This window comes from Arachis ipaensis, chromosome B3 (assembly GCF_059453495.1).
Source record: "Arachis ipaensis isolate K30076 ecotype BB chromosome B3, ASM5945349v1, whole genome shotgun sequence".
Classification (NCBI taxonomy): domain Eukaryota; kingdom Viridiplantae; phylum Streptophyta; class Magnoliopsida; order Fabales; family Fabaceae; genus Arachis; species Arachis ipaensis.
The window spans coordinates 78,469,387-78,490,833 of NC_142438.1; the positions used below are offsets into that span (position 1 = coordinate 78,469,387).

Sequence of the window (21,447 nt, forward strand, 5' to 3'; positions counted from 1 at the left end):
ACTGTTTTTATGACATTCTTTACTGGCAAAAATCCCGACGTCACACCCACTAAATATAAAAAAACCTATTACTATTGAAATAATAATAATAAAAACTAAACTACTTATTACTTAGTACTCACAATAGGTAGCTCTAGTCCAAGAACATTAATTGGAGCAAGTGAGTCTCTTCTTTTTTTTAGTAGTAGACAAATCCGTCTTTGCGTTCTCAATAGAACATAGCAACAATGGATTACTCGATGCACTACCTTGTTGAGTAAGAGTATTAGAATTGGAACCAAAGACCTTAAACACCTTAGAGGGGGAGCTAGAATTATTTTCCAAATGTTGAACAAGAGATTGGACTAGTTAAATCAATTGACCAATTGAATTGGCTAATGAATCCAAAGTCACTTTGTCCTTCAATGGATCGTGTTCACTGTAACGCTAAAAAAAAGTTAACAAGGATGTAAAAATAAAGATAATAGTGAGATATTAATCAAATGACAAATTGAAATTCACAATAAACACCCAAATGTAGAACATAAAAAATCATTCATCAAATTACAAATCTAAATTCACCGTAACCAGAGTCTAGATATAAGAGACATGTCATTGTCACCACTTTGGAACAAACCCAGGGACGTGTGCGACTGTGTGCATAGTAGGACAAATTGCTGAGGACACGATAAACGGTGACAACGCAACGAACTACGGCAAGACAGCAAGGCAGAAAAGAGAGCGAATTTGCGACAATAAAGAGAAGCAACGGAGATAGTAAAATTATGTGCAACTATGTGTGAAGCCGATTAGACGAAGGAGACGCAGGCGACCAGCAGAGAGAACGGTGGTGTAGGACAGATGACAAAGGCGCAGAAGGCAGAACAGTGATAAAGTGAGAGTGAGTGAGTCACGACGGCGAAGAGTGAGTGACCAAATCCTAAACCCTTTTTACTTTTTTTTTTGCCAAAATACATAATCATATCATGTATGCTCATATTTTTATTTTATAATTTTTAGGCATCTTTTTTTTAATATTTTTTATAGTAAAAAATAATACCATACACATATTTTTAAATCAAAGAATTTTCCTGTAAGTCAACAGAAGAGAGATGGTAACAAAGGGCCATACATGAATCAAATCCAAAAATTCTTATATGCTAGATTTAAATAACAAGAAGAGAAACATGTTAATAATGCCAAAAAACGGGATTGATTAGAATAACAAGGATTTGGATAGGTTTATGAATGACAAAAAATCTTTTTCCCGTTTTCTTTTGAGATAAATTTATATAACTAAATTAATTAATATTACAATATAATTCATATTTTTTTAATTGAAGAAGTGAATGAAAAGGCTCGTTATTAAAAGAAAATAAAAGAATATTGAGAACAAATTTATAAAACAAGAACAATAAAAATAATAATTATTACGTACATGTTCAAAATTTCTATTGATTCTTGATGGTTCTTCATATTAGGAATAGAACTTGCCTCAACAGAAGCAGTCTGATTATTTCTACGTGTTTTTACCATTATAATTAGCTTATGATTTTATGTGTTTTAGAAAAAATACATAATAATGATAAAAGAGAGTCGCTATTATATATCATTTTAAAGTGAATCTATATTAAATATAAATTCAATCTAATTATTGACAATCTTATTAGTATTATAATCAAAATAAATCATACAGATTTTATTTTTAAATAAATCATATATTCAGTCAAAATCAATATTATATATAAAAATTACAAGTTTAAATGATAATATCACTAGAGTAGTAATAAGTTTGATTATTGATATCTATCATAAATAATTTCTAGATAAAAATAATAAGTTTTTAGTTATATATAATTTTAAAAAAATATATTTATTATTAAAAATTATATTTTTATTATAACGTAAATTTAAATAATAATATATACTATGAATAATGTCTCAATAAAAATAATAAGTTTTCAATAATATATAATGTTAAAAAATAATATATTTATTATCACGAAGAGTAATAATAAATTATAAAAATAATATTTACTTTGAATAATTTTAAAATAAAAATAATATCTACTTTAAATAGTATTTTTTTTTAAATTACACTCATAAAAGATGCACATACTTTGTAATTATATGATATGATATAAATATGCAATAATAAAATCTTTTTAAAAGATAATTTCTCAAAAATAAAGACTGAGCAAGCAAAAATTTAAACTATATATAAAGATATATTTTAACATGTCGTTAGAAAATTATATTCACAATATTATTCTAATTGTGTTACATATATGCTTGGGTGCTTGACATGGGTAAGCGAAAATTATTTGGACAACCTTAACGTAGCGAGAAAAAAAGAGACACGAGAGAGGTTAGCATTAATGTTATTGATAACCAACTCTTATATTATTTGTACTTCAACTATATACCTCACATACCCCAATATTTCTAATCAATATACCACGATTTTTATACTGTTGCAGTATATTCTAACCAATCTCCGACAACCATGCATCCATCGCTATACAACCTATTTCCACCATCACTTATCGTAGGTTCAACTGTCACAAATTTTTGGCCTCCTACTCTCTTATATCTTTTTCAATCTACTAATTCAAGAGATACCGATGAAATTTTTAAACTGCTAAAGTCTCCACAACATCATCAGTTTGACTCTGGTACAAATAAGAAAGCATCAAAGCATACAAGTGTACACGATAAGAAGGTATCTACGGCCAAGAGAAGAATTGTCTGGAATCCATATTTGTCTAAGAATATGATTGGTGTGAATACTGTCTCCATTAAAGACAAATTTTTAAAAAATAAAAAAACTATACTGAGGGCCTCACACAAATCTCTAACCGAAGAGCAAAAGACACTCTTAAAAAAGAGTACATCAAGTGGATATTCTATTAGCATGCATTCCCTATACAACAAAATGACTGAGCACAATAAATGGAGAATTGAATGGCCATCTGTAAGTTTGTATATCACAAGAATTTGCATCAATCATCTAAGGTTACATAACTTAATAATCTTACCATTTTTTTTTATTTTGCAATAGATCCCAGTTTTATTTAAGCCTCCTGCATACATAGATTTGGATGACCTAGATATTAAAATGGCAACCTATGTGTTTTCACCAAATAAAAGAAGGTTACGTATCTCATTATCCATATATTAAAACTTTAAAAAATGATACAATATTAATGTGTTTCATGTTTGTAGTGATGAGGTATTGGTGATAACAAACAAGTTTAGCGGAACTTGTGACAATTTCAAGTCATTAATTTCCAAGAAATGGGTGCATGGGGATGTAAGTGCATAATTAAGTTATTATCTCTAGCATACTTTCAATTCTTAATAAATTTATTAATTACCACATAAGTATTGGATTTGGTGGCTACTATGCTAACTGTGCAAGAGAAAGGAATAGGATATCAAACACATTGGTATTTGCCAGCTATGTTTTCGGTACACCATCTCCTTTTTAGGTTTGTTACTATTTTTATTTATTTTATCTTATTGTATAATTATTGTCACTGATTTAGCCCCTAATTATTAAATTCAACAATTCATACTGGAATGTGATACTAAAATTAAAGTTTTGTTGAAATATTATAAAAAAGAATTCATAAAAAAAGTTAATAAAGGTCTAAAAAAGGTATAAAATTTATTGTATTTTTTTCATTGTTTAATGGCTTTTATCTTTATGAACTGAGCTATACTTTTTGTTTTTAAAATTTTTGTATCTAGTAATATCCTAATACGTGAAAGTTGGTACTAGATTTTTTTACCTGTCAACGAGAACAACATGCATTGATATTTAGTTGTTTTTTATTTGTGCAATCATCAAATAATTCTGCTAGACTCCCTACCGATTGCTTCAAATAAAGAGGGAAAGAGATCGACTATTGTAAAATTGGTAAATTAACTTTTCTCATTTTTTTTAAATTATGATATTTTTTAAAAGTTTCAAATTTTATCCTTTATTTAATTTTTTTCCTACATGAATAGGCTAAATATCTGAAAGATATGCTCAAGTATGAGTCGTTCTATAAATAAAACACTCTATTTAAGCCGCAGATACTTAAATTTGCATTTGTGGATATGCTAGAAATAGGAGAACAAGCTCCTGACTTGTAAGGAATATCTGTATTTGTATTTTTCTTTTTGAAATATTTATCTGCATAAGCTAACTGCGTCTTATTTAACACAGTAATGACTGTGGGGTATGAGTGACAACTTAGATGACAAACTACAAGAAGATATATAGTTATATAATAAATATAATTTTCTTTTGCTAGAAAAAAAGATACATAGTACCTCATTTAATAGTGTGCATGGTTTTGTTGGTAACTTAAAATATTTATATTTTGTACGTTAATGATGCTACAAGGATGCGATTTGCGTCGGATATGATTCTAAGGCCCCAAAACTTGATACTGCATAATGTCATTGACTCTGCTACCAGGAATTACAATAAGTATAAGCAATAAAATTCAAACAAAAATTAAAAATCTATAATTGCCATGTAATCATATTTGGTTTATATTTAGAATTGTTAGTTTAATCTCTTTTACTTAATATTTATATTGCTTGCTTCCTCCAAAATGTTTAAATCTATACTAGCTATTCATTATCTTTTGTTTTTTCCCATTAGTATTGATCATAATTCATAACTCATGACTTTTCCATGCCAAGGCAAACGTATATTTTCTTGAAAATTATTATCAGTTAGAATCCTTGCCAAATGACATACACTCGTAAATTACTATACAATTTAAAATCAACCTTACTAGTATTTGCTAAATTAATTAATGACATTTGAAAGTCTCGGATATTCAACCAAATTTACTATTTATTTTATTCTTTCTCAAACTTCTGATGCTCCAGCATAATTCAAGATTCAATTTTAGTAATATATTCCTTAAAAATTAAACTAAATGCATAACTCTTTTCATAAAAATCAATAACTCCATCTGTTTCAGTCTTACACGTGATAACATGGTAATGTTAAACAAAAGTCTCACCCAAAATTCTAAACTAGCTAGAATGGATACAAACAGGTGGAAAAAAAAAGATATTGTCTCCAGAGTAAAATTAAATCCTAATAGAGGGCCACCATTAGTTCTCAATAGTATGATGCCATTCTCAAGGAAAAATCAGAGCTCTCCCAGTAACTTGGTCAAGATCCCTTCGTCTGTTTGAAGTTATTCTCCTACCCTTGAATTACAAAAGGAAAAAAAGAAAAAATTAGCATACAATTAAGCAAAGTATCATGGTTTCTCATGCCAACGTCATTTTAAATAACTACACTTCGAGACGCGCAATACCAAGTTCTCAAATAAAATATACATAAATAAATAAGAGCTTTAAAAGTAGTAGCTATTTAATAACTGCTACTACGTTGGTATGCTCGGTGACTCAGTGCAGTGAATGAAGTAGCATAATAATAATAATAATAATAATAATAATAATAATAATAATAATAATAATAATAATAATAATAATAATAATAATAATAATAATAAGGCTGCATTCATGAGATTCGATTCTCTTTGAAGATTGAACTTGTAGCATTATTTTATATAATTATGTGTTTATTTTAAGTCGTTTAGTCTATGTAATAAGGTTTTATTGTTGTTTGTTAATATTTGTAAATAGTTTTTATGCCCCTAATTCATTTTGTACCCTCAAGTATTTTTTTTTATTGATAAGAACTAAGAAGAGAAGAAACCGAACCTCAATGAACCTGTGAAACTGGTCATCTTGCCGAGGAACCTGGTTGATTTTGAAAAAGAAATGCAAGAGTTATGAACATGTGTTTATCATAAAAATGTACTCAACCTGGTAGAGTCACAACCCCATTGGGAGTAGCTTATAACCATTAAATCTTTTTTCTATAACTTATGAATAATATTAGAAGATACAATCAAAAGTTTACCAGATCTTAGAACCTCAATAAGAACTAAAAATCTATCAACAACATACTTCTCTATCCTTATTAGATGCAGGGGATAAAGTCCTTAACAACCACACACAAATAAATTCCACATTGTACATAAAACTAAGGATTTTCTTGCATTTCTATCAGCGATTATAGGCGGATAAATAGAAATAATATGCATACTACACTAATTCATAAATAGAAAAAATGTTCTATTTACTACACAATAAACAAACTGAATGTGAAGTATGAGCTTCAGAATTCTAAAACTCAACACAAACATCAAGCCTAAATTTGATCAAACGAATAAAATAACTAGCCTATGGTACACAACAAATTATAGCATCAATTTTAGAACTTCAGTAAATGTAATCTCATAAGTTCACCAGCCGACACATACTAATGATAGAAACATGTATCTATGTACATATATACTATAACAAAAATATAGACAACCAGAATATTTTATCACCAATAGAAGTAATTAAATGATTAGACATGAAACTTGGCAAATGATCAAAGTTGAAATCCATAAACAGTGCATAAATAAGTAGTACAATCATAAGTACAGGTAGTATGTTGATTTGTGAATGTAGAATGTTCCAATTTTGCTAAACTAACAATTATTAGTGAACAGTGGTAATATACAATTTTCTGGTCTTTATGATGTCCAACGAAATCCTTCATCACAAAATTAAGGGATGAAGTTAATCTGCAAGTCATAAGAAAATTGACTCAAAATTAATCATTAAATGCGCAAAAGTGGATAGTTTCATAGCATCTCATACACAGATGCACAGAAGTATACGAATGGCAATACAACAAATAGACTACCTTAGACCAAATTTTAGCATAGATCGTCAGTTAAATAAAGCTGTTTGTCAAATCACCAAGATTCTATAAGAAACACAGAAGAAAAAAAGAAAACAAAAAAGAAAGAATACTAAATTGGAGGTTTGGAACTGTTGGGGTTGCTTTGAGTCGAAGCAACCACCCCAGCATTGATATTTGGCTCTTGAAGTCTTCCTACAACCACCGTTTCGAGGTCCTTGCCGCTGCCGGAGGAGGCGCGTGTTCTAGAATTTCTCTCCTTCTCATCTAAACATAACCTTGTTCTTAGTATGATGAAATTACAAAACATATTAATAGAAATTTGGCAGCTCTAAAGGTTTTAACTTACATGGTACCGGCTTCCCTCCTAACGAAGATTTGCAATTCAGCCTGGATCCATGAATTCCATGTATCTTTTTCGTGAACATGCACGGTAAGTATACTGAATTAAACAGCCTTTATTATCAGTGTCTACATTAAACATTTAAATTTAACTTATAAGGTCTGAAAAATTTTTAAAACTTACCTATGGGAACGACTACTCCTATTGCTCAGTAGTGTAGCAGAACTGACAGCAAGGTTGACCTCACTGAGTTTCATGAGGGTCATAACATCAGCTGTAGATGTTACCGGACGCAATGTAGCATAAGGAAGACTCAATCCATCATCATTGTAGCTCCTAATCTCTAATTTATTATATGTTTTGTCCTCAGTAAGTAAGTCTCTAAATTGTTCATTGTAAATCTCAACCATTTGAACATAAATGTCATATGTCATAATGTCTTTTCTGTCATTAGACATTCGAAACAAATCGTTAAGAGCAAGATAATTATGTTGAGGAGATAATTTTAATTAAAATCGTTACCATGTTTTCATTACGAAGAGAAGCAACAAAGTTTCCATCAATATTTTCTTTGGCTTCCAAGATGTAATCAACCAGTAGCTTCACAAGTGATTCTATATTTTCCTCTACATCCAATAGATTAATTAGAAAGAATATAATTAGATGAGTATGAAGAATGCTTTGAAATCACTTTCAGTAGCAGTTTTTTTATCACTTACAACCAAAACAATATATTTCATATCAGCACATGATGCAAAATTAGATACCAATATATGAGCAAGACTGAGTGATCAAACCTTCTCGTTTTTGAAAATTACTCTCAACAAAATGCACTTTTTCCTCTGTGGCAGACAAATTCAATCACTTACATGCATCAGAGGGAAACGCAGTTGCAGCTCTCGAATGACTTCTACTAACTGATTGCATAAGTAATGGAGATCTTAATTGCCTGTTAGAGGATCCATTCTCGCCATTTGTCATCAATAAAAGTCATTACCAAGAATTCAATCAGTAAATTATCATAAAGTAAATCAAATTACTCAGAGAGAGAAAGAGAGAGAGAGAGAGAGGAGCAACTTAAGAAATCTTGTTGAGCGCAACGGAAAAACTTTGGAGCCGTCACGCAGGAATGGAAACTTGCATGGAAACTTGCAAAGTAACAAACTAAATAATGTTGTCATCAATTTCTTTTCCTAAAAGCCTAATCATATATAAATACGTTATGTAAATTCTTCAAAATTTATAAATTTAACCCTATCATTTCACCAAGACCGTAGGACATATATATGACTAGAGTTGACGCAGGAACAATAAGTAGAGTTAGTAGGTTAATTATATTAGTTAATTGTAATAAGGAAATACAAGTCCCATATTCTTTAGGATAGTGAATTTTGTGTTATGTATTAGTCCCACATCGTTCAAGCTATGAAGGCTTTTCCTTCTCCTACTAGTATAAATAAGTCATGTACCTTTTATTTATGAAATAGAGTTGAAGTTTGATTTGAATATAAAATAGGCTGTGTGCTTATTTTTCTCTGGACTCTTTGAGAGTAAGAGGTGCATCCTTGGCTTGGGCGACCAAAGTGGGTTTATGGCTATTTTTACCATAGTGGGGTTGCTAACCTCGCCAAAATTGGTGAATCTAAACTATGTCACCATAGTGGGGTTCTTAACTTCGCCAAGATTAGTGGTCCAAGCGACGTCCCGGTGTCAAGAGTAATGTTAGCGAATTATTTTTTTTTAATTATTTTATTTATTTTTAATTTTAGATCTTATATTATAATATATTAATTCTAAATTCTAGATTATAAATTTAAACTCTAAAATTATCTAATATTAATTAACTAAGAATTTGTTTAGGTGAATTTTTTATAAAAAATATTTTTAAGTTTTTTTTTTAAAAGATCTTATAGAAAAATAAAAATAATTTTATGTTTAGATATTTTACGTAATAGATTTTTTTATTTATCAATTATGTTTGGGTATAATCATATAAAGTATTTTTTATTTATTTATTATGTGAAAATATTTTTTTTAAGAAAAAAAGATCTTTTAAAAAAATATGTAAATTGTAGCTTCTCACAAAAGATATTTTCTTTTATGAAAAAGTATAAGTAAAAAATGAAAATACTAAATAATGTGAATAATGGATTTGTCGAATGTTCAATTTAATAGGTATACAGATGATTATGTTCATTATTTACAATTGGATGGTTATTCCTTTTGATTCGATTTACTCATGCAAAATTAATAATGGGTGGATGTTCAATTCATTAGGTGTGCAGATAGTTATCCTAATGTTAGGATTTAGAGGATAATTTGAGAATGAAGTGTTTTTTTTATTTTATTGAGTCAATTCTAGAACTCATTGTTCACATTGTTCATGAAAATCATTGTCTACTTAGCAAAATCCTTTTTTTTTTCTAATACTTTTACTACTAAAAATGGAAAAGTATAAGTAGACAATGAAAATACTAAATAATGTGAACAATGAATATATCGGATGTTCAATTCATTAGGTGTGCGGATGATTATTCTAATATTAAGATTTAGGTGGGTAATTTGGGAGTGTACTGTATTTTTACTTTATTGGGCCAATTTTAGAGCTCATTGTTCACATTGTTCACAAAAGTCATTGTCTATCTAACAAAATTCACTAAAAATTTACCAAACACGCTAAAAAATAAAAAAAAATATTAAAAAAATATTTTTTTTATCAATTTAGTGACACACAAACAAACATATTTTTTTCCCTGACTAATAGAAGCACGTTTCTGCCAATTGTAACAAACAAATAAAAAGAAAAAAAGGAAAAAAAAAATGCATTATTGATGAAGTATGGCTGAGGAGAAAAACAAGAAAAAGAAAGAAAAAAAAGAGAGGAAGGAGATAAGGTTACATGAGTTTTGGGTGCATGTTATGACGATGACTTTGAGTAGTGAAACAGTTGACGAGTCATTTAGAAATTAATGATAGATAAAATAATATGACAAAAGTCCATACGGTGTCGGAAGAAGACTGTGAGTGAGTGATTGTGTGTGGTGTTGCATTCAGGATTATTCGAAGTACAGACAAGAGGATGAAGGGGCACGTGAGTTTCACGTGAAAGTGGGAAAGCAGAACCAATCCCACTTGGTCTCCCTCTATGTTGCATCATTTATAGTAGTCCCCCTGTGGCCCCCTCTTTTGTGGTGCATGCATACCTTCCCCATATTTATATGTCTCTAGGTTTAGCTCTCAATAAATAAAATCCACCAATGATGATAGTATTGGAGACCTACTATACTACACATCTTATCTCAATCTCTGTTCATAAATTAACTTTAGTGTTACGTGTATGTTTCATTTTACTATCAACATAGTAATTTGTCGGCACTCCGCTTTTTGTTTTTTGGTAGGAGCAGGTGTAAATCTACAGGGTAAAAAAAAATAATTATTTTTTACAATTAGTACATAAAAATAAATTATTGTAATTTTAGTGATTGAAATTGGATGGGAAGAACATGGTATGTCGTTTTCAGAGAGAAGTGCATGAATCTTGTGTGAGCCCCTGAATCTTTTTATCAAGTACTAGGAAATAGGAATTCAATTTTCAGTATAGGATTGTAGATATGACTTTCACGCATGCCACATGGATAATGCAGTAAATTATTTTGTTACCGGTACTAGTTTCCAGAATGTTCGTTCATATTCACCTTAGCAAATAGCAAGACATGACTATATAGTTGTGTGTTTGAGTTACAAGTAATTAACAAGTAGGTACTCCGATTGATGAATCCATTAATGGGGGAGAATATGTTCAACTCCAGCCGCACAGGGATGACAAGAAGCTCCTCCTTGTTGTAAGTTAATTGGTACAAAATACATCATATGATATATCCTTGTTTGAATTGTTGTCAACTTTGCTTAGTTAATTGAATTTTTTATTTATGTATCAAGGCATGTGAATAAGGATATTGGTGAGCTGGTATGGGAAAATGGTGAAGTTAAAGTGCAAGGAAGAGGAGCAGCAGTGGAAGAAAGAGCAGCAAAGTTAGAGAGATTTTACTGCTCCTCAATTTTGGATCAAAGCAAGAAGCAGATCCAACAAGGATTTTCAAACTTCAAACTCATTAGTAATACATATTCCTCCTCCTTATCACAACAGTGCAAGAAACCAAGAATAATAGATTTTTCAGGTTCAGCACAAGCAACAACAAAATCACACACACTACAGCACTTGGGTACTTGCAATAATAATAATAATCAGAGAACATCATTAGGAGGAGGAATGGTGAACTTCCCAAACTTCTTGGTTCCTTCACTCTTACTCAACAAATCTTCTTCTGCTGCTGCTGCTGCCACTAGTAGTAAAGGTCATGATCATTCATCTGTGGTGATTGATTCTTCTAATAATAACAAAGCAGCAACACAAGAACTCAAAGAAACACCTTTTCATCAGGTACAACCACTTGATCGACACTCTCATGCTCAAAAACCATATCATGGAGCCTCATCAAGTTCAGCAGCACCACCACCACCTAATTACAATAGTAATAATAATATTGAGCAACACTTGGTAGTAGCATCTTCCCCTGTAAGCTCTATTGGAGCCTCAAACGACCCTGACATTGGTATTATGAGGAAGCAGCATGAGGAATACAGCAACATCACTGATCATGATCATGATGACACCACAACATATATAAGTGATGATGTAAGTGAAGAAGCTGGAACAACCACCCTGTGGCCTATAGTATCTATAATACATTATTATCTATTCATGCAGGATGATGAAGAAACAGAAGATGTAATAATAGCAAAGGAAACACCAGCTGCAGGTACCAGAGCCAAGAGAAGCAGGGACCCAGAGGTTCATAATTTATCTGACAGGGTCAACAAGAGGATTCATACATTGAAAGAACTCATACCCAATTGCAATAAGGTGTGTCACTAGTCTCTAGTGTTCATTATATTCCCAACTTTATTTTTCTCATTGTGAATGCCAATAATGTATATGTTAGATTGATAAAGCTTCAACTCTTGATGATGCAATTGACTATCTTAAGACCCTGAAGCTTCAGTTGCAGGTTAATTTTACTATTAATTAATCCTCTATCTAGCTAATTCAAGTTCATAATTAGTGTTGAGATATCTTATATATATAGAAACATTGTTGCATATGTATATGTTTGCAGATAATGTCAATGGGGAGAGGACTTTGCATGCCATTGATGATGTTACATAATCATCATAATCAGTTAATGTGTTATAGGCCATCATCAGGCACAGGCATTCCCCATCAAAACATGTTTGATGGTTTCTTCAACCAAATGAGGCCTATGATTATGCCACCATCACCACTTTTCATCAATCCCACTCCACCAATTGCGCCATTGTCAATCGCCAATTCTTCCAGTCTAGATGTCTCACATGTTCAAGCAATCAATAATGGTGATCAGGTTTCCCTTCACCAACACACAACTAGCAGCAGCTACCCCTTCTATTTTCCCACAATCATCAATCAGGAGGAAAAGAATAATTATGGAATGGAATAGCAGAATAATGTAAAGTAGTTGATAGCGTAAAGTTGGTTAACACTTTACACAAATCAAGATAGTGCTGCTTCATTCCATGCTTTACAGCTTTCACATGTATGTACCGTGTACCCATCAAAATGACCCACACAAACTTGAGTAACCTTCATTAGTTGTCATGTTCTAGCATTTTATCATCACGGCTTTACTTTATTAAGAAATCAAGATTTTTAATAATTTGAAGTTTGAGTTTTGAAGAAAATCATAGAAACATTACATTACATTAATAAAAAGAAGAAAATAGCTCTTTCGTAAATTTTTGGCCTTGGTTCTCATAAGTCATAACTGAAAGGGATAGCTTTAGCATTTGCGTTCCGCTATCATGTTCACCAATCACCACGTACTCTTGCCTTGTATTTATTTATTTATCAGATGTTATTTTATATATATAAATATTCATTTTTTTTTCATTTATCTGATTGCTTTCACTTTCAGTTGAACATTAAACTCGTCCAAAACCACTAATATTTATTTGGTGATGACAAGTTTGTAGTTTTTTTTTTAATTGGTCTTGACCATCTTTTTGGTCCGCAGAGATATAACACTAGACCTTCTCCAAATACACGAGTTTCTTTCTGAAGAATAAATGGCATGCCATACAACAAATTAAGTGTTTTATTTGGTTGAGAGACATATAATTCAAGATTTATGCACAACTACTGTACAACTATCAGAAAATGCATCTAGTCATCACAAGTAAATCTAAAAAATGAACTACTAAGTTATAAAGACGTGCGAAGTCCCCCAAAATATGGGTAATTTTGACATAGGCGAGGGTGAAGCACAAGTGCACAACATAATTTTCTCTTTTAAGACTTTATAGTTTACACAGCCTCCATTTCTAATTTTTTTGATTCTCTGTCACCCTCTGATCCCTCCTTAGTGATACCTTGCTTCACAGATGCACCATTTGACAGCCTGAGATTTGAGAAAGCCTCATTGATAAATTCAGTGGCTTCTGCAGCTGCTCTTCCTTCTTCTGTGGTGCCAAACGCCTTTTCAACTGCAGGAACTGGAGCCTCTTTCTCAATAGCCAACTCCAACTTCTCCAATTCGTCTTGGATATCTTCATCTTCGACATCCGTGTAAGATGGAGTTTGTTCTGCAGTTGACACAAAGCAACAACCAATAAAAACACGAATGCTAAAAATAGACATTGGACTTGGACATTACAACAATCTCGAAAAATCCTTGGGGTTCTATATCTATTACAAAACCCATCATTAAAGAAAAATGAAAAGCACAATTTAAATGCTTGCCACAGAAGATATGAAAAATATACCTAGCGCCTTTTCCACTTCCTTCTGTGCATCAATGCTCTCTTGGAGATCTCGTAAACAGAGATCAACCTCTTCCACGCTAATCTTATTTTCTTTAATTGCATTGGCTCCAATCTGCATAGCTTCAGATATCTGGTAGCAAATGATGGATCAACAGCTGAATGCAATCTTCAGAATCTGATATAAACTGATTAGTCCAAAAGAATATTTGAAGTTGTACCTTTTTGGTAGCCTCCGCATCTGCAATAACACCAAGTACTTCCTGTACTCTGTTCAAAAGTGATGAACACTTATCTCTACTCTGAGTGGCCAGCTTAAGCTCCCTTGCATGCCTAAGGGCCAATTTTTTGTTCCCTGAATGTAGAGAAGCCAACGCTGACTTTCTTGACCTAAAAGAATCAATCTGTGAGGCAAATTTTGAGCAAACATCCCTACACAACATCTGTAAACTGGAAAGACAGTGTGTGCTATAAAACCAAGAGTGCTTTTGAATCTTAATTGTAATTTTGTAAACACCATTTGTCTTGTGCATAAATATTTTCAAATTATTTTTTAGTAAATCAATTTGAGTTGATTGATACTTTATATGTGATTGGTTATCAGGTCATGTGACAGTACCACAAAAGGATAACCTGATAATCATATGATAATAATTTATCATATCCTTTACAACGAGAATGTTACTTTGTATATCAACTAAGATAAAATAGCAATAATTGACTTTGGAATAAGAAAGGCAAAATATATGAAGATTTTGTTTTATTTACTCCAATTTTGATTGGTATATTTAGAAGCACCTTAAGGTTACATACAAATATAAAGACTTGTAAACAAAAACTTACGACTCATAACGTCTGTCAATCATGTCTAGTTGCTGCTGAAGCCTCTCAGTTGTCCAGATCAAGTACAAGACATCATAGTCTAAATTAGATATGCTAGATAATGTGGAAGCTGAAGGAGAAATTTTTACACCCTGTAAAATACAAACTTGAAATAAGAAAAGAGTTTCAACCATAAAAAGTAAATCGGTATTAATAATACCCAGGAAAAGAATCTTGAGCGGCATTAATCAAAGCCAAAACTTAGAATAGCTTCCATTAGCTTATCAGAAATGTCAATTAACTTATTTAAAGAAAAACATGCCTAAGATAGAATAATAAGATATCCAAGTTTCCGTACCTCTACAAATTCTTTCTTATGGACTTTAAGATACTTTGCTGTACCACATCCTGACATATACCTCAAGATTGCAGATGCTTCATCAGGCCCTCCACATATGTCCTGGAATTTCTTCATTGTGATGATACATGATGAATTCCAGTGACTTTCAGATAGATGTTTGACAACTTCAGCAGCCTTACTCTACACATAAAATGTAGGAAGAATTTCATATATCCATATGATATATCACACAATGCCAGATACTAAATGTTGACATTGAACCGTTCTTTGACCAATACTAAAATGTACTTTTTGTGGGTTACAGTGCAATATAAGTTACTCAATCTCAGACTCTCTCAGTCAAAACTTCATATGATAGATAAAAAACTCATAGAACATGTGCTGGAGGAATTGAAATGAATAAACATATGAGAAGAAAAGCTGTTGAAATGAAAGGATGGGTAAATTACCTGAAGCAGAGAAGTTAAAATGACAAATTCTTCAGACATAATATCCGGAGTTGATCTTGCTACTAAGTTGCTAACTTTTCTGAATAGTTGGGACAATCGTCCACTTGTTGGATCCGCAAGATCCACAATTCTTGTGAGGTCACCTTCATTATACATTAGAGACTGAAAACTGAACACATGTAAAGCCAAAAAAAAAAAAAAAAACTCAAAAGCAAACAACTGGTTTTAAGCAGCAAGTTAAGTCAAGCAGCGTAATAATTATTAATTTATTATCCTTTGAAAGAAATAATTTCTTTTTACGCAAATCACAATTGAAAAAGAAGGAAAGAAGGGAAATGCCATAGATGTTCCAAGACATATGTAATCGTAGGTATCTACATCTACATTAATAGATACTTTTATAACAATGAACTAGATAAGTGCATCTATACGAATACTGAAGTCAATTTTTCTGTATTTCCTTTTATAATTCAGGTTTTTATTTCAATCTATTGGTTACCCTATCGTTACAATGTGATGTATAATTGTCGTATCCATGTATCATGTGTGTATGTCAAATTAATATTTGAGCCTCATAGAAACATTAGAAAGAATGAATCCTATATATCCTTAACAGCTATGACCTAGCTTCACTTCCAGTAATTATCATTGATATTAAGATTTAAATGAGACTCCACCGGCATTGAAAACTAAACTAAACTAAGAGAAAAACAGTAAAACGAATGAGAATTTTATAGTGAGAAAGAGAGACTGACCAGAACGTGGTCAAGACATAAGGGGGTTAACCCTCCTCGGTTAAACCAAACACTCTTAACCTGCAAATAACAGCCAAAATTAAAGGTAAGAGGCGGAGAAATTGAAATTTGGAAAACCCTAAAAAATGGAGGTGGTGGTAGTAGTAGTAGTAGTAAAGTAGTAATTAACTGACCTGGGAGGGTTTTATGAAGAGGAGGCGAAAGTGAGTGGCGATTTTGAGGATCAAGTGTCTCCAGAAGAGGAACCTGGGCTGCCAATCGGATCTCTGGCCGGAGAATGCTTTGAACCTCGCCACCGAAACGACGTCGTCGTTCCAGTCGGGGACTTCCTTTGCGATGAAATCTCTCACTGCTCGCTCCTCCGCTGAGTCCATCTTCCAATTGAATTCTACGTTCTCACTTTCCAGTTTCCAGTTTCGATTCCATTGCTAAACTCTTTTCTCCTTCCTGCTTTTCTGTTCACTTCTTTTTCCTTTGTTCTTCCGTTATGTCCACGTGTCTCTCTGTGATTTAGTAAAATATTTTAATTTTAATTTTAATATATTCCAAATCCATTTCAAAACATCAAGAAATTTTAAGGAGAAAGCGGGGGCGAGCGGTTGAGGGTGAAACACGGTGAGGAAGATGGCCATGCCATCGGAAGAGATAAGGGGGAGAGCGTAGGTGGGTGTGTATCCGGTGTTAAGGAGGGTTCTTCTCGAGAGGGGTTAGAAAAGCCATCCAAGGTCTCTTTTAGAGATAAAGTCATTGGTGCAGAAAAGCTTAAAGCCTTTGCATTAGTAGGATCTTTATCTGGGGATGGTATCGCAACGGTGACAGGTAAGCAGGGTGATTCTCGTCCACCAAGTGTCAGTTTTACCAAGGAGGCAAAGAGCTGTCTAGCTGAACCTTGTAAGGAAGCCATCGTGATCAAGGTGTTGGATAAGTATTATGGCTACACGGCTCTCATGCATAAGCTCCGGATAATATGGCGCATCAAAGGAGGGTTTGATTTGTTGGATGTGGGATTTGGATATTTTTTGGTTAAATTTGATATTGCTGGGGATCGTGAGAAAGTCATTCTTGGTGGCCCGTGGTTGATAGACGGTCACTATGTTGCAGTAAAGCCATGGGATGTGGATTTTAGGCCATGCGAAAAATCCTTTGGATCAACGCTGGTATGGATTCGAGTCTCGGGACTTCCAATTTGGTGCTACCAGTAACAAGCAATGCTGCGAATTGCTTCTGCAATTGGGATTCCGATGAAAGTAGATTTGGCTACTAAGCTCGCAGAAAGAGGAAAATATGCCCGAGCTTGTGTTCAAATTAATCTTGAGTTGCCTGTAATCAAACATATTATAGTGGAGGGTGTGACTTATGAAGTGGAGTACGAGAGTTTACAGTTGATTTGTGCTACTTGTGCACGGTATGGGCATGATAAATCGTTGTGCATGGAGAAGGAGTCCTTGGAAGGAAACATAAATTCCTTTGGTGATGGAAAAAATAATGAAGCCCCAACGCTAGTGCCACACAACAATCATGAGATTCAAAAAGAAGCTGAATCAGAAGCTCGTGATTTGGGTGAGAAATTAGGAGTTGTTAAAGGGAAGGATGTGGTTACGGAATCATTGGCTCCTCACGTGCCTGATGGTCTTGTTAATGAGGCATGCATGGATGATGGAGAGGGCTGGCAACAAGTGCTGCGTAAGAAAAAATTTACAATGGGCCAGTCATCAGGTTTGAAGGACCAAGATGGAAAGCAGCACAAGTTTGGTTCGAGAAGGGTTCCAAGGCCCAATTTGCATGGTGATGGAGGCAAATCAACTGGCATTAGGATGGGGAAGCAAGAAAAACATGAAATTGCGCCATCTCCATCGCGCAGAACTCCTACACGTCGTGGAATTTCTCTACGGAAGCGTCCTCGGCCTTCCTCCTTGCAGAACTCGCCAGTTGATAAAAATGGTGGCACAACGGAGGAAACCTTAGTAGATGGAAGCATGGCAAGTGCAGTGTCAGGGGGTCCAAAGGTGGCAATTATTGAGGATCAGAGTGTGCCAGTACCGCAGGACAAACCACCTATTGAAGTTGGTGATTCTGTTTAGAGTTTATGTTCTTATTTATTCTGTCCCTATTATTTATGGATAGTTTAAATATGATTGTTTGGAATATTAGGGGTGCTTCTAATAAGTTAGCCCGGGTGCATTGTAAGGAACTTGTTAGGAAATTTAGACATGTTTTCTTTATTGTGGTTGAAACTCACTCCCCTTTTCAGCATTTAAAATTATTTTGGGAAAGGTTGGGGTATCACTCTGTTGGTATAGTAGAGGCACAGGGGCATAAGGGAGGTATTTGATTTCTATCCTCTATGAAGGATGTTTGTTGTAAGTTCATTGATGCTTTTGATCAGGGTGTTACTGTTGAGGTTCACTTTGATAATTTAATTTGGAGGTGTAGTGGTATTTATGGCAGTCCTCAATTTAATAAAAGGGTTCTCCTTTGGGATTATCTTGTTGCACAATCCATGGTTTTTCAAGGACCTTGGATTGTTCTTGGTGATTTTAATGAAGTCAAATTCTCTCATGAATCTAAGGGCTGTCAATTTTCTCATCAAAGAGCAGACATGTTTGCTACTTCATTAGGGGATAGTGGTTTGTTTGATCTGAAGACTATCGGGAGGCAGTTTTCTTGGTACAGGAGGGTGAAAAATTATGTTGACGTGGCAAAAAAGCTTGATCGAGTCTGTATAAATAGTAGTTGGTTATCTATCTTTCCAGAGGCTTATGCAAAAGTTTTAAATAGGCTTCAGTCTGATCATTGCCCTATTCTGGTGCGTTGTAAAGGTCGTCCTCAGCCTAAAGGGAATCGACCTTTCCGATTTGTTGCTGCTTGGGCTACTCATCCTGGGTATAAAGATATTGTGAACCAGTCATGGTGGTCTGGTAATAGAGGAATTCATGGCAAGCTTTCAGAAGTACAGAAGAATTCACTAGAGTTTAACTCGAAGGTATTTGGTAACATTTTTGTTAAGAAATGTGAATTAGAGCAGCAGATTAATTATTTACAAAAGCGTTTGGAAGTGGTGGATAGTATTTATTTGCGTCAGAAAGAGCAACAGTTGCTTGATGATTATAATAATACTCTAGTGCAAGAAGAGCTCATATGGTTCCAAAAGTCCAGAGAGCAGTGGGTAAGGTTCGGGGATAGGAATACAAGATTCTTTCATATTCAAACTCTTGCGCGAAGGAAGCATAATAAGATTCATGGTCTTTTTCTCAAGGATGGAGTGTGGGAAACTGATCCAGAAGTTCTGAGTCAAGAAGCAGAGTCTTTCTATAAAAGCTTATTCTGTCATTTGGATGATGTTGATTTGGGTTGCCTTGGTGATGTGCCTCTGCCTTCTCTGAATGAGGAAGCTAGCAATAATCTTACGGCACCAGTTACTATGGAGGAAGTCAAAACAGCTGTTTTTCACATGAACTCTTTTAAAGCTCCAGGTCCGGATGGGTTTCAAGCTTTCTTCTTCAAAGAATATTGGGAGATCATTGGTCTTGATGTTTGGAAGATGGTTAAGCAGGCATTCTCCGGTGTTACTCTTGATCCGAGAATGTTGGAGACTTTACTGGTTCTCATTCCAAAGGTTGAATCACCGGTATCTATGAAAGATTTCAGGCCGATTAGTCTCTGCAATGTAGTTTACAAGATCATCACGAAGGTCCTTGTTAATAGGCTTCGTCCTCATCTTGCGGAGATTGTTGGCCCGCTTCAAGGAGGATTTATTCCGGGACGAGGAACTCCTGACAACATCATTATTGCTCAAGAAGTCCTCCACTTTATGAAGAAGACTAAATCAAAGAAAGGCACACTGGCCTTTAAGATTGATCTGGAGAAAGCTTATGACAGAGTTGACTGGAGGTTTTTAGCTCATACCCTTAAGAGCTTTGGTTTTCCTATTCCTACACTTAATTTGATTATGAATTGTGTCACTGCTTCTTCCTTATCTATTCTTTGAAATGGGAGTCGTCTGAATGGCTTTACTCCTAGTCGAGGTCTTAGACAAGGAGACCCTATGTCACCCTATCTTTTTGTGTTGTGTATGGAGCGACTGGCATGCTTTATTAGTCATCAGGTTGATTTGGGCTTGTGGGAGCCGGTTGCTATTTCTAGAGGGGGACCAAGAATATCCCATTTAATGTTTGCGGATGACTTGCTTCTATTCTGTAAAGCTACAAAGAGACAAGTGCAAAATGTGATGTTGGTTTTAGAGACTTTTTGCAAAGCATCTGGGATGAAGATTAATGTGGAGAAGTCTAAAGCGCTTTGCTCCAAGAATGTCTCTGCAACAAGGAAAGAGGTTTTCACTGGGGTATCCTCTATCAGATTTGTCCAGGATTTGGGCAAGTATCTTGGAGTTACCCTTAGCCATTCTAGAGTGACTCGTTCAGCTTTCAATGGTGTCCTGGATAAGATTCGGAGTAGGCTAGCAAGCTGGAAAGGGAGTTTACTCAATCGGGCTGGTAGACTCTGCTTGGTTAATTCTGTTGCCGCTGCTATTCCCACGTACCAGATGCAGGTCTCTATTTTTCCAAAAGGAATCATTAGTAAATTGGAGTCTATGATGAGGAATTTTCTTTGGAAAGGACAAGTTGATGGAAGAGGATTGAATCTTGTTAGTTGGAAGGTACTGGTTACTCCAAAAAAATATGGAGGTTTGGGGATTAGAGATCCTTATTGTGTAAATATTGCTCTTCTTGGGAAGCTAGTTTGGACTTTTTTCCAGCAGCCAAACAAGCTATGGGTCCAATTATTGGATGCCAAATACCGATCATCTCTATATAACTGTTTTAGTTATCCTAAGAACAAGGACTCTCCCATTTGGAGGTGTCTTTGCAAGGCTTGGAAAGTGTTGAAGGATGGGTTTGCTTGGTGTATTGGAGATTTGAACCAGAATTTTTGGTTTTCTAGCTGGAGGAGAGAAGGACGGTTATCTAATGAGATGGATTATGTCCACATTTCTGATTCGAATCTCCGGATACAGGATATTTGGTCGGTTGGTAGGTGGCATTTGGATACTCTTTATTCTCCTTTATCTCAAAATCTGAAAGATAATATTCTCTCTTACAATCCAG

General features: G+C 33.9%; 2 protein-coding genes across 3 annotated transcripts; one reads left to right on the forward strand and one right to left on the reverse strand.

Annotated features, from left to right (window-relative positions):
- Nucleotides 1-10,584: 10,584 nt before the first annotated feature.
- On the forward strand, nucleotides 10,585-12,878 carry LOC148571224 (uncharacterized). 2 transcript variants are annotated; one of them, XM_088509112.1, is made up of 5 exons: nucleotides 10,585-10,942; nucleotides 11,040-11,796; nucleotides 11,869-12,024; nucleotides 12,104-12,169; nucleotides 12,278-12,878. In XM_088509112.1, the coding sequence occupies exons 1-5, from the start codon at nucleotides 10,872-10,874 to the stop codon at nucleotides 12,635-12,637; spliced, it is 1,410 nt and encodes a 469-aa protein (XP_088365238.1). In that variant the 5' UTR covers nucleotides 10,585-10,871; the 3' UTR covers nucleotides 12,638-12,878. The 2 variants fall into 2 exon arrangements, with proteins under 2 accessions (XP_088365238.1, XP_088365237.1); XM_088509111.1 differs by having other exon boundaries at nucleotides 10,620-10,942; nucleotides 11,040-12,024.
- A 366-nt stretch (nucleotides 12,879-13,244) lies between these two features.
- LOC148571225 (uncharacterized) lies at nucleotides 13,245-16,876 on the reverse strand. Its single transcript, XM_088509113.1, has 8 exons — nucleotides 16,516-16,876; nucleotides 16,343-16,402; nucleotides 15,588-15,749; nucleotides 15,136-15,318; nucleotides 14,799-14,929; nucleotides 14,177-14,345; nucleotides 13,959-14,088; nucleotides 13,245-13,778 (listed from the first exon to the last, which is right to left on the reverse strand). The coding sequence occupies exons 1-8, from the start codon at nucleotides 16,714-16,716 to the stop codon at nucleotides 13,501-13,503; spliced, it is 1,314 nt and encodes a 437-aa protein (XP_088365239.1). The 5' UTR covers nucleotides 16,717-16,876; the 3' UTR covers nucleotides 13,245-13,500.
- Between the last annotated feature and the right edge of the window lie 4,571 nt (nucleotides 16,877-21,447).

Coding starts and splice junctions, on each gene's coding strand:
- LOC148571224 (XM_088509111.1), top strand. CDS start 10,872: ATGAATCCATTAATGGGGGAGAATATGTTCAACTCCAGCCGCACAGGG. Junction 12,025..12,103: donor TCATACCCAATTGCAATAAG/GTGTGTCACTAG, acceptor TGTATATGTTAG/ATTGATAAAGCTTCAACTCT. Junction 12,170..12,277: donor CCCTGAAGCTTCAGTTGCAG/GTTAATTTTACT, acceptor ATATGTTTGCAG/ATAATGTCAATGGGGAGAGG.
- LOC148571225 (XM_088509113.1), bottom strand. CDS start 16,716: ATGGACTCAGCGGAGGAGCGAGCAGTGAGAGATTTCATCGCAAAGGAA. Junction 16,403..16,515: donor TCTTCATAAAACCCTCCCAG/GTCAGTTAATTA, acceptor TGTTATTTGCAG/GTTAAGAGTGTTTGGTTTAA. Junction 14,089..14,176: donor ATGCGGAGGCTACCAAAAAG/GTACAACTTCAA, acceptor ATTTGCTACCAG/ATATCTGAAGCTATGCAGAT.